General features: G+C 36.5%; 1 protein-coding gene across 1 annotated transcript; it reads left to right on the forward strand.

Annotated features, from left to right (window-relative positions):
* Positions 1 to 1,621: 1,621 nt before the first annotated feature.
* Positions 1,622 to 17,322, forward strand: LOC121869739 (ubiquitin carboxyl-terminal hydrolase 22-like). Its single transcript, XM_042371302.1, has 11 exons — positions 1,622 to 1,833; positions 3,637 to 3,766; positions 4,343 to 4,558; positions 5,107 to 5,279; positions 7,233 to 7,379; positions 7,854 to 7,957; positions 9,122 to 9,264; positions 9,780 to 9,883; positions 10,093 to 10,244; positions 11,030 to 11,179; positions 11,874 to 17,322. The coding sequence occupies exons 1-11, from the start codon at positions 1,714 to 1,716 to the stop codon at positions 11,914 to 11,916; spliced, it is 1,482 nt and encodes a 493-aa protein (XP_042227236.1). The 5' UTR covers positions 1,622 to 1,713; the 3' UTR covers positions 11,917 to 17,322.
* Positions 17,323 to 17,651: the final 329 nt, after the last annotated feature.

Raw genomic sequence — 17,651 nt, forward strand, 5'->3', positions numbered from 1 at the left:
AGTTCGAAACACAGTATCCTATCACTATATGACCCCCATAAACAGAAAACGAAGCGATATTCGATAATTTATAGGGATAACTATGCTATTTTTGACACCTCGCTATCAAACTGAGAATTATGCAAGTTTTTGTATGTATTGGCGCGTCCTCATCGTATTTTTGACACTTCCTTCAACCACAATTCACATATTTTACTTATAATTATTAATCACTGTAGATACTCAGTATAATTTTGTCTAAGTCGTGCTAATTAAGTGAACGTATCTAATTAAGGAATAGTCTCACATAATTTTGTCTTATAACTGGTTTTAAGTGAACGTATCTAGTTAAGGTAGAGTCTGTTAATTTGTTTTTACTTTTACTTTACTTTATCATCTTAAATTTTATTAAGTGACCGTATTTAGCCACTTAATTGGTGTATATTTAATACCAAATGATATGCATTTAAGCCTAATTCTTCTTAACCCAGCTGCTTTTTTTTATTTATAGATAAAAATAATTAATAAGTAAAAAATAGTTTTAATTATGATCAAAATCAAGTTTTATTAGACATTTGACCCCGTATTGGAGTTCAGCGTTCAGGGGGTTCATAGTGAGCATTAAACTTGAACACTAATGAACTTATTTACCAACATACGGGAACAATTTTGACTGCGTTAAGTTTTTGCATTTGAGATATTCAAGGCCTCTTCTGTTTACTTTGGTTATAATTACTTAATATTATCTATCATAGTATTGCAGTGTGTTGAAACTTAGGAAAATTAACGGGAAAGGGAGATTTTTTTATGATTTAAAAACTGGTATTGGTGAGCGTTTTCATCGTGCGTTGTAGAGCAAAAATAATGGTATATCTTACTATTGATTCCAATTGTTAATCATTATACATTAATTGTTATATTAGCAGAGATATTAGGATCAAACAGGCCGACCTAACATAGTGGACATACCCTCACGAGTTACCAATTACACTGTTATGTCGTGGGTCCCGTTAAATGGCAGTTTAGCTTAACAATCATGACACATAATTATTTTCCCTCTCACATAAAGTAGCAATCATGTTACTAGAGGTATATGGGGCATGATGTGGCGTGTTAGTACTAGGAAAACAAAGGAAATCAATCATTTATGGCTGCGTCAATTTTCCCGATAGTCACGACTTTTAGTAGTACTGCCAGTTTGTTAGGAAAGCTTCGATTTCTTCTGTTATTATTTCGCCTCTGGTGGTTTGATTTCACATTATGTTTCGAATTGCCCGACTCATTTTTAATCTTGAAATATAATGAAATGTTTTATTAAAGCATTATAGTCAATTAGTACTCCAGGTCATTGACTGCTCAAAGAACTTGGCGATCGTAAAATGGCAACGTTGTCAAGATATGCCCTTGAGAGTTGACGTAAACGCCTTAGAGTAAATCAGTTAAATACCTTACGATTATCAATAAATATCTAAATTTTATCAGTAAAATAATGAAACTGAATCATATTGCATTGTCTGGCAGTTTGGTAAATCTTAATAATTCTTTTTAAGGCGATAATGTTAAAAAAATGTTAGGGAAGTTTTAAATTTGGCGCTTGGATTAGTCTTTGTTGGTGTGCAAGGCCACCAGATGGCAACACCGACAGTGGCAGCGTGGGGGTGAAGGCAGGCTGGCAGCGGCGCTCATCTCCTCTATATTGTGAACAAACGCCAAATGGGAGTGGATCAGTGAACTATGAGTATGGAAGGATGTGTTCATCTTTCCGAGTTCAAGTCGTCGAAAGGAACGCAGCCATTCCGGTTGATCTACAGCTTCTTCGTGTTTTGTACCAGTAAGGCGGCGCGGCTTCAGAAGGTGAGGCCCCGTCAGCTGATCGGCGCCGAGTGGCTATGTGCCCGCCACCCTTGTTTAGTACATTATTTGAGAAGTAATACCCTCATTGGGTTAGTTTATCACCTCAGGGGTTAACCATTAGTGTAGGAGGGTAGAGGGGGTAGGAGTAGGAGACAAACAGCAGGTGGTGGTGTTTGGGAAGCGTGTTTGTGTTTGACAAGATGCTTTGTTGTGGCTGGTGGTGAGGGATCAGCTGAGAGTGTGTGGCGGGTGTTGCCATCAACCACATTTGGGGGAAATTGTGCAAAAGTTTTCGGTCACCACATATTCAATTCACCTATACATTTCTTTCCTTTCTAACTCACCAATCTCGACCCTGATACCTTCTTTAGATCATATAATAGATAAATTCCCCCTGACATTCACGAGTAAAGGTTATTTAAGTTTTTAAACCCTCTATATTTACTCTATAGTTTACAAGTTTCATTCATATCTTATCAACGAGGGTTTGGCAGGTGAATAATTTGATACGACGTTATAACAGGAAGTGCCAAGACGCTGTCATCGATCATGTAATTCTTGAACTATATCACGTAAAATTTTTAACTTATTTCACTTTAGGTGTTCCTATTAAGGCGGAACTCTTGTGGGACTTATATAGTAGGCCTATGTCAGAGTTGGCACTACCATGTGTTGGTGTCATTTGTAGGTCTAAAACTGAACCCCTTTCGTAAAACACAAACGTTTATTATTTTCCTTATGTTAATTTATGAATTTTACTGAAAAACTTTGGCAATGAGAATATATTTGCCCGGTTGAGTATGAATAAAGTAAAGAAGTTATTTTGTTTCTTCAGTACAGTACTTTCTTGCTTTTCGTAAAGACTCCAGCAGTCTTCTAAAACAACCCTTTTTCTTCACTGGCCTCACAGGGGATAATATCACTATAGAACAAAAACAACTCCTTTATTTACCTTAATTTTTACACTTTTATAAGGCTAATCCTCAGTTGTTTTATTTATTTAATGTTGTGTATATAAAAGTACATTATAGGTCATATGATGGGAGTGAAATTTTAATAAGCTTGTAGGCCTAGATTTTTTAAAGGGGAAATTATATAGGATTTTGAACACTTTTATTCTCCTTTATACTTGTTCATATATACTGAGATCTTTAGAACTTTTTATTGTTATATTTAAGTTAATAAAAATAAGTAACTTGAAAGTGGGAAGGTATGGATTTTCACCCAGGGAGGAACACCCAAATTTTCATTGGATGTTTATGATACTTAATGAAAAAGGGAAGAAACTGATTGCAGTGTTTTATGGAAATTAATCCCACCAGTTTCAGCACCACCCATTTTTATTGATATAAATAAAAACAATTAGGGTGTAGTATCTGGGTAGACCAATATTGAAGAAAGATATATGAACCTAATATAATCTTAAATGTTTAGTGGAGATTACTGTTTCATTCTGGTTCCTGCTTCTTTATACATGCTTTAACCCTTAACGATACTTGATAGTAATTGCACCTACTAAGCTAATAGTTTTAGGAGATTGTCTATTGAATATATATCATGTAATTGTGTGGGTAATTTATATAGTTTGGGAACTGAAAAAAACCGGATATACTTTGGAGAGACAAAGTTAACGATTACTTCTGCATTTTTGGCACTTCAGTGAGCCAATAAAAACTTACCTGGTACCTAACTATATGTTATTTAAGTCGGAACCGATCAATGATTAATTCTTGTTCCTTTGTATTGAGTAGTAGAAAGTAATGGAATTCTTTTTAATTTCAGATATATGTACTCTCATTGCAGGCAAAATGGTGCGTGTGTTCAGTGTGTGGTACTCACAGCCCAAGACTCCATGCCTGCTTACACTGTGTCCATTTTGCTTGCTACCAGGGCCATATACAAGACCACTCAGCCTCTATGCAACACAATCTAGGTTGGTTTTGACAGTATTTGCCCGAGTTTTTCCGTCAAGTTTAGGTAGAATGTATGTAGGTGTTGCGGAGATGGAAGGAGTCTGGTGTTGGGCGTTGGCTAGCGCACGTGCCAAGAGTTGTGAAAGAAATGTTATGCGAGATCATGTGAAGCTTTGACATCTCAGCTTATTTCATCAAAGGATTAAACACACTCATGCTACCTTAGTGGGGTTAGGTTAGGTGGTTAATCTTAAGGAGTAATAAGTTCTCGTGTTTTGTAATGCACTGTATTTATGTTAATGGCATCATTTCGCTAGCAGCTTGTTTGTAAGAATATAATAGGAGTTCCAATTTTTTTTTACGCTACATAACTGTGTGTAATTTCTGATTACTGATAACATACTTAACCTAACTAAATTTAACCAAAGCCATCCAGGAAATTACTCCAATATTCTGAAAAGACAAAATTCATCAGCTCCAAAATGTTTAGCTATTTTTTATTTTTTGTAATAGTCACTTAAATAGGTAATCATCTTTACATCTTATTGACCTTCAAGAAATAGTCTTGTACTATTATCATTTCTCCTAAATTTCAGTTGTGGACGTAGAACAAGGTCAAGTTTTGTGTGTGGCGTGCGGTGATTACGTTTATGACACGGATGTTGGCCGCATCGCTCAGGCGTGTAGGGAAAAGTCGCGGAGATCGCTGGGCTTGGACACAGAATACCGGGCGTGGGAGCCTGACCAGGTGGAGATGACCCTTCTTCAGGCTAATCCTAAAAGACGGAGACCTACTGCAAATTCTACCATAGGTTCGTCGTTTCTCGGTGTATGTTATGTGGTCATTGGAGATTATATATTGCCTATAGATTGATATTTATTTAATGTTGTCTGTTAATTAAGGCATAGTTGTGAAGTGTATCAATCAAGAGTTAACAATTATAAAAGCTTAATTTGCATTTATCTTTGGGGAAGTGTGAGCATATGTTTGGAAGCATTTGGAAAACAGCTCAGAAGCCGAGTACCAAACGCTTAATATTATGTAGAGTAATGATGTAATGCTCTTTTGGTGATGATAAAGAAATAAGGATATATAAGTATGGCTGGAAATAATATATAAGTGTTAGGTGGGTCTATTTATTTTTTATTTATTTATTTTTTATTTGTTTTTATACCAGAGAGGTTGTTTATATATCTGTGGTCTCTTTAAAAATCTATCACTGAATTTTATGCCCATGGACACACTATTGACCTCTCAGGCCTAAACAAACTCCAAAATCATTGTCAATCTCACTTTGAACCCCTGAAACGTCTCCATAGCCATGAATTATTTACATGTTTGCTCGTTTTCTTTGGCCAGGACTTCGTGGTTTAATTAATCTAGGCAACACGTGCTTCATGAGCTGCATCATCCAGGCACTGACGCACACACCGCTGCTTAGAGATTACTTCCTCTCGGACAAGCACGTGTGTCAGTTCAATAATGATTCCACACGTTGCTTGGTCTGTGAAATCTCCAGGCTCTTCCAGGAGGTGTGTTTAAAGTATAGCTTATTCCTTTATTCTGATATATACAGTATGCTAGTTACCAGTACATCATCCCTATTTTTGGAACAGTGGTAGAATATGTGCATTTATGACGACTGAGAAATGTGTAAAAATCTTGGAAATATAACTGCAAAGGGTAAAAAAAATTCCTTGTGAGTGTGAAAAGATTGAAAGATATGGTAAACAGTGTGGGAGTGATGTAGACGTGCAGAATAAGTAGTAAGCTGTCCACAGTTGATGAGGATATTGATATTAGTTATGGAGAGGTGAAATTGATGCTGGCAGATGGGTGAGAAAATATTGGTAGAGTAGTGTTTGGTTGAGAGGTGTATTTATTGTGGAAAATACTGTCCTGTCTCCATATAGGGGGAGGCACATTCTTTTGCTTAACTTGTGGTGTTGTAAAACTGGCAGCCTTTAGACCACTGTTGTTTCTCCTGATATTTATTTATTTATTTATTATACATTATAGAATATTGTAAAATTAATCAATTATCTAAGCAGTAGAATTATATACAGTATATCATATATTTTGTAACGGTTAACAAAACAAAAATATGAAATACTGTACTTCTTTGTAATGTGGTAGATCTAATGAATATATGCTATACTAAGTGGAATTTTGAAGGGGGAGACGTTTTGAAACATCTTAGTATAAAGGAAGGACAAAAGTATACGTAAATGGGAGGGTGAAACCAACTTTAAGAGGATGGCAGGAATGAAGGCAAGTGGTTGAGAATTATGTTCGTTGTCCTGTGGTGTAAAGTGTGGGAAGAGGTGCGAGTGTGTTAGTGGAGCAGTTTTGATCTTTTAATCCTCTTAAATAAGTCTTAAGTTACTCCCCATATTGTCAAAAATATTACCCAATGTGATCTGATGTATTTATTAGTTATTTGAACTTAATTTTTTGTGTGTTTGTGTTTGAAACTTAAAATTATTGAAATCTTTAAACACTTTTTTTTTAATTAAACAGAAAATATATTGAGTTATAAATAAAACTTATAAATACTGAGGTGCAATAGAGTGATTTATGTTAATATTATTGTCGCTCCCAGTCGAGAATTAGTCACCGCGAGATATGACAGGCAGAGCTTAAATGGCCGTGTTATCTGTGACGACTATGGTTATCAGTGATGAATAGGGAATTTCAGTCTTGATAACAGTGTGTGTGTGTGAGTGATACCTCCTTGCCTTGAACACTGGGGGGGCATATAGCAGTCATTGTTGTGTTTGTGTGTTTAAAATAATAATAATAATAGTTATAATAAATGGTTTAATATGTTAATGAGAATTGGTTACATATACCAGTGAACTGTAGGTGACAACAAACAAAATACGTCTCAGGCCAATGACAGGAAGTAGCGAGTCATGCTTGAATCTTTGTACATATCTAAGTCAAGGTTAAGCATGATGTGGTGATAATGGTTTGACAGCAACTAAGATACATTGTCAAGTGTCAGCCAGTTAGGGTGTGTTTGTTTGGACAATTTATATATAGCTATCCTTTGTAACTACTTATGGGAGAAGTTATGAAATAGGTTCTATGGTTTCATTAGTAAAAAGACTTGATCCTCCAACTTTAGGGTTTAGGGGATAAATTTTTATATTAATTAATTTGTAAATTTGAAATATGTCGGTGTTGAACTTTGAAGTGAAAGATGGATTTTGCTGTCATTCTCACTTTTCTTGTTTTTGAAATAAGTTTTTTAATAGTACATGTTACTGCTATGAAATATCTCAATACCTCTTGATATACCATATGTATCCTAAGATATATAAATGTATCCAAGTTATATTGGTATACGAGTCAAAATATATACAGGGTCGTAAAAACAGAAGCCCAGATTTTAATTAATTTGTAATTTTTTTGAATCGCCCTGTATGATCTCTTACATGTGATTCCAAATACATACATGACACTTGGTTTTGGTGTTACAGTTTTACAGTGGGAACAAGGCCCCTCTGATTCTCCACAAACTACTTCACCTTATATGGACTCATGCCAGGCACTTGGCCGGGTACGAGCAGCAAGACGCTCACGAGTTCTTTATCGCAGCCCTCGACGTACTACACCGTCACTGCCAGGTACCTAAATTTTGGCTTATTTGCAAAGTTTTCTGCTAATTCACTTATCGACTAGGCCTATCCTAGTATATCATCCCCTAGTAACTATGGCAGCCAAGACAAGTGGATCAGTTGCTAGTAGTTGACATTGAAAAATGTGTGTGTGTCTGGGATTTATTTACTAAGTGATGAGCCAGAGACTACTGAAGTGATTTGATTGGCTATTAACTTGTTTGAGTCAGGTTCTTGGATAAACAAAGTGTTTATGTGATAGATTACATCAGCCCAGTAATTAAGGTTGGGCAGTTCTAGAATATCTCGGGGTGTCAATTTTATAAGAAAAATTTACTTTGCTATTCCCTTGAGTAAGATGACATTGTACTGAGGGATAAGTTGTCATACTCACTGGGTTAAAAATATTCAGAAGTACTATAGATAGTAAGTTTTCTCCTTTATCACAGTTGGTACTAATGATACTCCTCCTTTATCTTCCAGGGCAACCCTCCCTCCAATGGAGATTCCACACACACATGTTCCTGTATTATAGACCAAATTTTTACCGGTGGACTCCAGTCTGACGTTGTATGTCAGGCATGCAAGTGAGTTGATTATGTAACTGCAGTCGACAGGTTTGGTCAGTGTTGATAACATTATGGCCAATTGTGTTTTTGATGATACAGGTAATCAGGTCTTATGATGTTTGGGTCACCATAAAGTGAGGTGCAAGATTCATTCTGGTAAATCACCTGCTAACAGAGTCTGTTTATGCCAAGAGGGCCTAGACATGATGCACAACCAGACATATGAAATCTGATGTTTTTTCTACCGTTAATTCTTGACTGTCGTGTTATATGGTAAACCTTCGAAGATCCGGGAAATCGGGATTTTGGAAGATCCGGACAAAAATTTGGGGGTTCTGGGCTAAGAATCTTCCTAAAAGTTTCAATAGGAAACATTTCCAAACCAGAGCAAAGAACATTTTAGGCCCGTGGGCGCTGCTTGACCCGTCAGTTGCTTGGACACAGGTGCCCGAGGTGGGAAACAGAGTTGACAATTGTTGTTTGTGGGAATATTATTTCATTCACTCTGGTAATGATACAATGTTTCTTATTATATTATCATAGGTAATTGCATGGTTTATATACGGTAATTTGTTTATCACTACATTAGTACTGTATTTTTGGTGTTTCTTTTATCATTTATTATTCGCCGGAAAGAAATGAGTGTCCTGGTATTCCTGGGATAATAAAGCGGAAGGAGCTAAAACTTGACTTCCATTTGTGATTGAAGGTGGCTCCGATCATGTAAGTGTCTGAACAAAACATTCACTGTTCCCTAACATTGAGACAACCCACTAGATCATTTGGGATCAAACTTTTAACCCTGATTTGACTGGATGATGAAAATACTTATTTCAGCAAAAATAATATCTGGATAATGTATTGTGCCATATCCATCTGTGTGGTAAGGCAGATTCTGATAGTGGGTGAATTAGCAGTAGGTATCATGATGACCTGAGACATCAATAAAATGGGATATCATACCTGAATTCTTTATTTCTCATTATCTTTGTGTGTTATATTTTTAAGATTTCTACAATATTATATAACAAATATTTTACCCTGTTAAGAGTAATTTATTTTAGTTCAGCTTAGGAATACTCTTATAATGTAGCTTTGTAAAGATTTTGATACTGAGAGATGACTGTTGTTGCTGTAGTGTGTTGTAGAGTTTAACTATTATCACGAATTAATTACTTTCAGCGGAGTCTCAACTACCATAGATCCTTTTTGGGATATTTCACTGGACTTGGGGCCATGTCCCTATGGCACCAGCAAAGCAGATAAGACAGTCCCCACTTCTCTTGCCGACTGTTTAGACCGATTTACACGGCCTGAGCATTTAGGTAAGTTGACGAGCGTCGAGGATGTTACTCGCCCATTTTAAAACCAGTCGTGTGTATGTACCTGATTGACATATGTTCTGTATCGTTGCTAATATGTTTTTCCTCATCACAGCAGATTTAAATCAGTTCATATAATCCTTCTTTGCATTCATATTCATTTTAAAGCCTCACTCCCTAACCTCCTACCCAGATTTTTGAAGAGGTTTTTGAGTAGTCAGTATACAGTATAAGGCTCATCCACAGTTAGCCTCTCTGCCTCCATCACACTCCTCACTTGTGTGTGTTGGTTTTTGTGGGTATTTTATTAAGAAATAACCAAGTTTATGAAAAGAAACCATCGTGCCAGATGGATGTTGTCATGCTTCAAGTATCCGTTGTGAAATTTCCGTTGATTTACAAATTGATGATAATTTATTAATTTCCTCAAAACAGTAATGGCTGTGCTAATTTGTGAGTGTTATGACTGTTTGTGTTATCTGTGTTGTGAAATTGTAAAGTTATCTCGTCTCTTGCAGGCAGTAGTGCAAAGATAAAATGCAGTGGGTGTCAAAGCTATCAAGAATCCACCAAACAACTCACCATGAAAAAACTTCCTATTGTGTGTAGCTTTCACCTTAAGGTTAGCTTGGTTCACTGGTCTTTACTGCACAAGGAGGATTCTTATCTCTACTGTATCATACCCTGTCTAGCTTTAATGTAATTCCTGTAATATAACATCTTGTATTTATATAATTATTAAAGTTTGTATTTGTGTAAAATATAATTGAAATGTTAATTAAGTTTTAGATATGGTAGGATTTACACATTAACAAAACTCGTACTTTTCAGAGATTCGAACATAGCAACAGATTACACAAGAAAATCTCAACGTTCATTTCCTTTCCGGAACATTTGGACATGACTCCATTTATGTCTAACAGAAGGAACAATAATAACAACCACAATGGTGTTACAACACATCCAACTGATATTAATAATAGGTGAGTTGGTCATAGGTGTTTTGCTTCAACTAATGTTTCTATGAGGTAATGTATAGAGGTGCACCGGATACTGGATAGTTTCAGTCTGGTGCATCCATAATAATGTATGTTTAGGTAAGCAAGTGACCGAAATGGGTGGAAGAAGTTTAAGTAACTGTTGTCTTTAACGATGGCAAGTGGGCCTTCTCTTTGTGTGACTTCATTACAATTGTGATGTATGGAGCTGAAGTGAAAGTGATGCGATGGATGATTAATGTGAGATTGAAAAATGAGAAACCTTTGTCAGAGTTGAGAGGCTGGTTGGTATTGAGAGTAATGGTAAGGTTGGAACATGTGAAGAGGAGCCATGGGGACAGGTTGTAAGGATGACCTCGGAGATAAGACCCAGATGTTAGAGGCTGCAATAGACTGTGCAGTATGGAAAACTGCTATCAGGTGATCATAGCTAATCCACCCAAGTTTGGAGAATGACAATAGAATGGTGGTGGTGATAATTTTTACTGCTTTTTCTTATAACAGAAAGCTTAAAAATCGAAAGGAAATAAAGAGTTATGTAAGAAAAGTGTACAATTTAACAGGATTGGGCTGAAACACCTACAGTAGTAAGAGCACTACAGTCACTGCCCTGTAACCTTAACCTTCAAAGTGTAATACTGTATTAAAATCTTTAATTAAACACTAGAGAAATTCACGATAAGTTGAGTCATCTTATAGTTTAGTGAAGATTTCTACTTTGTGCTGATATAAAAAGTTGCAACAATACTTAGTTAATTTTCTTGTTGCAGGTATTCTCTATTTGCGGTAGTTAACCACGTAGGCAGCCTAGATGCTGGTCACTACACAGCGTATGTGCGTCAACACCGCGACCAGTGGTACAAATGTGATGATCACATGATCACTCGAGCCACCATCCAGGATGTGCTACAGAGTGAAGGGTCAGTGGCATACTTTTTTGCATTGTATCAAGTGACTTATGTGTATGTACCAGTTTGTAGTGACATAGCTAGAGGGGGGGTGTAAATTGTAATGCTTGGTGAGATAGGCAATTGATAAACAGTATCTTTATCACACACACTTGCCGGAAAATTCCATAGGTTGTGCACCATAAAAAGATAATGATAATCTTATATTTTCTTTCTTTTTTCTCCTGGTGAGGAAATCATAACAGCTCAACAAAGATGGCAGAGAAATTAACACTGTACAGTAATAGATTGACTCTTTCCACTTCTGTTAATTTATCTGATATCTTCATTGAGTTATGATTCCCTCACCTATGATAAGTGACTTATGAGATATCCTCTACATGTGGATGGGCTCAGTTCAAACAAATGCAAAGTAACATGTGTAGGGGTCATATTCGGGGTTCACAAGATGCTGTGTTAGTGTTTAAAAATGAGTGTTGTGACAACTTAGACATGTAGGTGTAATAATTCATATATGTTGTAAAGTTACATAATGGAGGATGGTATCTTGAAGAGGACAGATGATTTCTTAAATTCTGATAACTCTCCTGTAGTAAGCCAGATTGTGTGTATAAGTAAACAGAATAGTTGCATTTTAAACATGCTTAACTGTATGTTCTGTACAGTACATACCTACATTGTAATTCAATTTTTCATTTTATTTCAGATACCTCCTTTTTTATCACAAGCAAATTTTAGAATATGATTGAAAAATTCTTCAACTAATCCACTGGATTTAATAAACCTCAACATGGGTAATCTCAGCTGACTTGTGAAAGTCTTCATTGTCAACCTGCCGCCTCGGACTGAAGTGCAGGGAATATGTTTCATGGTGACAGCTAACAGCTCCCGGTCAATCTGCAAGTCTGAATACAAACACTCGAATGAAGTTTATGAAAAGGCACCTCAAAGGCAAGGAGTACTTTACATTGAAGACTCAATGTAAACCAAGAAAAGGGGATTTTTTTTTATATATGACACGAGCTGTATAGGTGATGGAGATTGGAGAACGCATTTTGTACGAGCCTTTTTTTTCCCAGTTTGTGCTGTACTTGCAGAGAGAGACCAAAGACTCCTAGCTTCTGAAGATAATCAGGGTGTCACAGTGTTTACGTTTTATTTTATAACAGGGATTTTCACCAAGATATGGTGATGATTTCTATCTTGGTTTGTGTCTTCCATGACTTAACAGAAGGTAAAGGTGTAAATTGGATCTAGTCCTCGGTACATAAATGTTCCATTCTGGTTCTGGAATGTAAATGCAAAAGGTTATCAGGTATTTTGAGCTTCTTATGGTGATAGTAATAGTAACTTGTTTTCATCCTAGATTGAAAATAAGACCCAAGACTACGGTGTGGAGGGTAGGTACGGTGACCTCACAAGAAAGGACCATCTCCCGGCGACCACTGTTGCCGTGCTAAGTGTATACCGTCGATGTGTAGCCGTGAAGTGGGCGTTGGCGCGCTGATCTAAACATCAATCTAGGCAGAACGGATCAATAACTATTTAGCTTGGTCAGGCAACTTAGCGGGATGGGGACACGAGCTTCCCTTATCTCTCGTGGATCAGGAGCTACTGAAAGGCTAATCTTGATGTGGAGGAAAGCTGCTGTTAGACTAAGACTGCTGAATTTGCTATTTTTTCATGGAGAAACTTTATTTATGCTACTCTCTCTCTTGTAATAAAAAAAATCTGCAGACATGGTACATTTGATTGTAAAAGCCATTGAATAAGTTTGGTTTTGCCTCTGATGGTAAGAATATTTTATACACTTCAAACAGTATTATGGGCATTTTGTGTGTACAGTTTATTTGTCATGTCCATGTCAAAAGTATATTCTTAATATTTGTGTTGAAAGACTACTCAAAACTACAGGTATTAAAAGCCAAAGTATGAAAAATTGAGGCCATATTACACTGCTATATTTCTTCCAGTCTTGTGTACAACTTGGAATATAACACAAAGGAATAATATAATGAATGTTTTGGATAAGCATTTGATATGGTATTACTGTATTAGAAGGATATTAGTAGCATTTTCACGGCTCCCAAGTGTAATAAACCAAGACTAAACCAATCCATCTCGTTTGAAAATTTAGTTGCACAAAAGATGCGTAGTAAATATGGCCTTGCAATACGGCCTTCAGGATGTCTCACGAGTTACAACAAGGTGCTCGAACAATGGCCTCCATGTTAAATGTTCAGCGTTCACGTGGCGCTGACGTTGTCCCACCCCTAGAGGCCATACGCGATGTACTGATAGCAGTTGTGAGAGATCATTTGTGTGTAAATGTTGTCAGGCATACTATTCGTTTCTTTGTTGCCAGTGATTTGGAAATTTGACAATGATGTATATGTGGCAAGTATTGCAGTCGAGTAATTATGCAGGTACTGTACTTTTTCAGTCGGCCAATTCTATTTAGTTTTATCTTGCCGACAACGGATCCTGCGAAGTAACTTAGGGAACCTGCCGGCATCATTGCGTGCAATCCTCTAGAACTGTAAGTAGGCTTTTGTACTCTTTTGTAAATGCCTATGGTTAGATAGTTATTTTTATTCTAATACCTTTTGCACAGGACAGATTTCAGACTGTTAGGTGCTTTGTCACACAATTAGCTCTTAACGTGTGTCAATCAAATACGGTAAGTCATGGCATCATATTATGCTCCAAGTGTATGGATGTGATTACCTGTTCATTAGAAATATCTCATCTAAATATCCCCTCCATTCACAAACTTCATTGCCATTATTTTTTAAGTTTAAACATTGAATAGAAGTGACTTTGTCTTCTGGTAATTTGTGCGAAGGTGTTGGTGAGGGAGACCCACATATATTAAGTCTTTTCTGGTACTTTTTTGAGGATATTTATCTTGGACCCTCTTAACGTAAGTTGTACGTAAAGTCTCTGGAGGATTTGTCAAATTTCTATCAGTCCCGGGTGTGTCAAATGTCACCACTCATCTGCCTCTTAAATGTATAATCATTATGAAAGCTTGTGTATACTAGCCCCAGCACTCTCAGCAATAAAATTCCTCACTTGCTATTGGTGGACTCGGTAGGACTAGCTGCTGAATGGTAAGAGTTAGGGATCAGCACCTGCCTGACTACCCTGCTACAGAACAGGAAATAGCTTGCAGTATAAAAAAATATTCCCCTGCAAACACTCAGGCTTATATCTTGTATTTTAGAGTGCGACCTCGATGACCTCGGATGTGATCTCAATGGCTTTTAGGGTCATTCTTCAAGAAACTAACAAAGTATTTCTATTCTCACTTGGGATTTCCAATTCATTTATTTATAACAGAAGAAAACTTTTCTAACTTAAAAGTTAAAATCACAAATTTGCTGCAGCACCTTGTAGGGAAGTGTCTAGCAATAGTGAATGAAACAGGCATAAGAATCATGGAAGAAGTTACCAAATTATTTAAGATACTGTAGTTAATTTTGCTCTGGAGTAATGTAATAAATGTTACTGAAATTCCGTGACCTTTGTACTCCAATGTTAAATATAATTATGAGTTGTTATAATGCTAGACATTAATTATCATTATTTTCTTCACTTTTATTAGGCCTTTGTTGCTTTACTGCATGGTGGCTGAGAACCAAGAGTAAACAGACTCCCTTCATTCACTTACTGCTATAACAAGGTCCTAGGGTATCTACTTGCTCAACCAGTCACTTCTCACACTGACCTGATCCCCATCACAACTGGAAATGCTGCCTTAGTTTCTTGTGAAATGACACAAGGGTCATCAAGTTCACACTCGGTAATACAAATAGTTACACCTCAGTGTTTTTGTGGTGACACTGTCAAGTCGGTAACGTTTTGGATTTTTGGCTTTTATTAGTGCATAATTTTCACTCATGAACCCAGAGATAATTGATGATCTTTCATCCACTTGAGAAAGTTGATAAATCTCTACAAAACTTCACTTACATCTACATAAAGTAATAAGAAACAAGAAAAATACCCATAATGAGGCACCAAAAAGTATTTATTAATATCTGGGTCACCCTGGTGTTGGTGTTGAGTACGTGTTGCTTGTGTGAATGGTGTGTGTCCAACGTAATGATGTGTGTTGTGTGAATGTATATGTAGCACGTAGATGGAACTTGTAATATGTGACTCATGGTAACTTTGATGTTAAGAGTTGAGTTTCATTGAAGCTGAAGAGGTGTTGAGGTAACAGGTAAATTATAGTACCGGTATGTAAAATTTATGTAAAGAAATTAAATTTATCATTATTATACTTCACCACCATTGTATTGTGTGTAATTAAAGGTAAATTAAAGAAAATTATGAATACTGTATCAGTGTTGAGGAAACTATTGACCAGATAAAAAAAAATAGATTACAGACAGAGTAATTAAATCACTTGGTGCAGTTGAGTTATTACACACTTATAAATTACTTTTTTTATTGATTCAAATCATTATTATGAGTTAGGTATTGTATGTCAGGTTATTTGAGTACAATACTCCCAAAAAATAACAAAGTATTAATGATAAGATAAACTTACTTTCACTGCCAGTTTTTATAATTCTGTTTAAAGGTATTACGTATTTCAAAATTCATCAAGTATTGATTGATGGAATAGTTGCATAATAATACACTATATTTTGTTGATAAAATTTGACAATGATCCACATGTGTTCACTCAGCTCTTGGCACATAATAGTGTTAACCGGCCTGACCAACGGGGGGAGGGGGGGGGTGAATTCTTACCTCTTCTTATCACTCATGGCTCTTCTCTCATCCAGGGGGATTCTCTTTGAGGTTGTAACACACAGCATAGAGGACTCTAGGGTGCACCAGTCTTTGCATACCTCCTTTACCCACTTTTATCCTGATATCCCAACCCTTGTTCCTTCTGTGTTCCACCTGTCCCTTGTTCTCTCCCATATTTTTCCATCCGTTCCTTGTTCCCTCTTCTGTATTGTTTCCACTTGTCCCACCCACTCAGTCTCCCTCTACCCAGCACACCTTCCACATAGCCTCTACTCTCCTCCTGCATCTTCTACCACATCCTTACCATCTCAGTGAACCTCTCCATGCATTCCACCATTCCACAGTTTATCCTTAAAGATGACAACAAAATTAATGTTTACCTCTGTAGCTCACTGCCCCCTCCGTAAGATCTGAGTTCATTGTGGCCTGTCTAGGGAATTCACTGCTAAGAGGCTTTTGTTACACTACTGGAATTTCTTTCTTTAGGACAACATTTATGAAAGTGATAATGGTAAAAACTTTTCCTTACTTTAGATTTGTATTATAATAAGTGATTTAAAAGTGATGTTTAAAAAGTAGTATTTGGTCAAGTTCCAATTTGGCCGTAGAGAGATTGATCTTGTACTGCCAGGGCGTTCTAAACCATTAAAAAAAAGTGTTATTTACAATCTTATTTAATATATAATTTGCAAGATTTAAGCTATCATTAAATAGTTTCATTTAAAAAATGCATGATGTATAATAATGTAAGTGCAGAAAATTTATTTTGTGTACAGCGGGGGAGTTGTTTGTACATATATTTCTTTGATATGTACGTATTGTATCTGTGACATGTAACTGGAATTACCCAAAGAAAATTGTACATTGTAGTGATCTGTAGTGAAGTAAATATTCAGTCATATCAATATGTTTCTACATGTTATGGAAGTTTGGTTACTTTTGCGTCTTGCCAGAAAAATGCTTTATTTATGTCCTTTACATTTTTCTATCGGAGCTTGACTAATTGTTCCAGCTTGCAGAAATGAGTTTGTGAAAGTAATTCTCACTAGCAAAAATTACATATCATTTTTAAAGATAAAAATTGAGAATGTCAATGTGAGAGATTACTTACTGCATGCAGGTGATAATAGGGAAGTGAGCATGAATAAATTATTGTGTAGCTGTGGATGGTGAGAGTGTGCTGATACAAGTGGATGAAACGGATGGTTGAGTGCGTGCAATAAATGAATACGTGTAGAAAGCTTCTGATCTGGTTGTGAGTGACTAGAACGAGTGCAGCCTTAGCTTGTACTACCACCACGTGACCAGCCACTATCTGTGATAAACGGTGGGGCGCAGTGCCCGGCCCTCATGTCATGGCTCAGTCTCAATAAATTTAAGTCACAGTCGGCCGTGTTTTGATCATTTCCTCTCGACCATAAATTACTGACAGTTTTCCCCAACAAACTCGTATCCTTTGCTGTCATTTATTCCACCTGTTTTTGTTTTAATTTAATATTGACTTTTTTTACATTCCCCAAATTTCCCTGCACTGTACTGGTAATTTATCCTGTGCTTCATACAAGTTAGCTTCACCCATCAGCTAGACATTCGATTATACTTATTGTTTCTGGTAGTTTTATGTGGAGTCATACAATATATTTGGGGAAGATTTTCTCTTCAATTCACCCATTATAGAGTTGTAAGAGAGTTGGGTTGAAACTTGCTGGATCCAGTG

The sequence above is a fragment of the Homarus americanus genome, unplaced genomic scaffold, assembly GCF_018991925.1.
Source record: "Homarus americanus isolate GMGI-L3 unplaced genomic scaffold, GMGI_Hamer_2.0 scaffold23578, whole genome shotgun sequence".
In the NCBI taxonomy this organism is placed as follows: Eukaryota; Metazoa; Arthropoda; class Malacostraca; order Decapoda; family Nephropidae; genus Homarus; species Homarus americanus.

What these genes read in the sequence shown, in the direction of transcription:
- LOC121869739 (XM_042371302.1), top strand. Translation starts at nt 1,714, where the DNA reads ATGAGTATGGAAGGATGTGTTCATCTTTCCGAGTTCAAGTCGTCGAAA. An exon ending in CTCTATGCAACACAATCTAG is followed by an intron (nt 3,767 to 4,342) that starts GTTGGTTTTGAC and finishes CCTAAATTTCAG; the next exon opens with TTGTGGACGTAGAACAAGGT. An exon ending in GATGTGCTACAGAGTGAAGG is followed by an intron (nt 11,180 to 11,873) that starts GTCAGTGGCATA and finishes ATTTTATTTCAG; the next exon opens with ATACCTCCTTTTTTATCACA.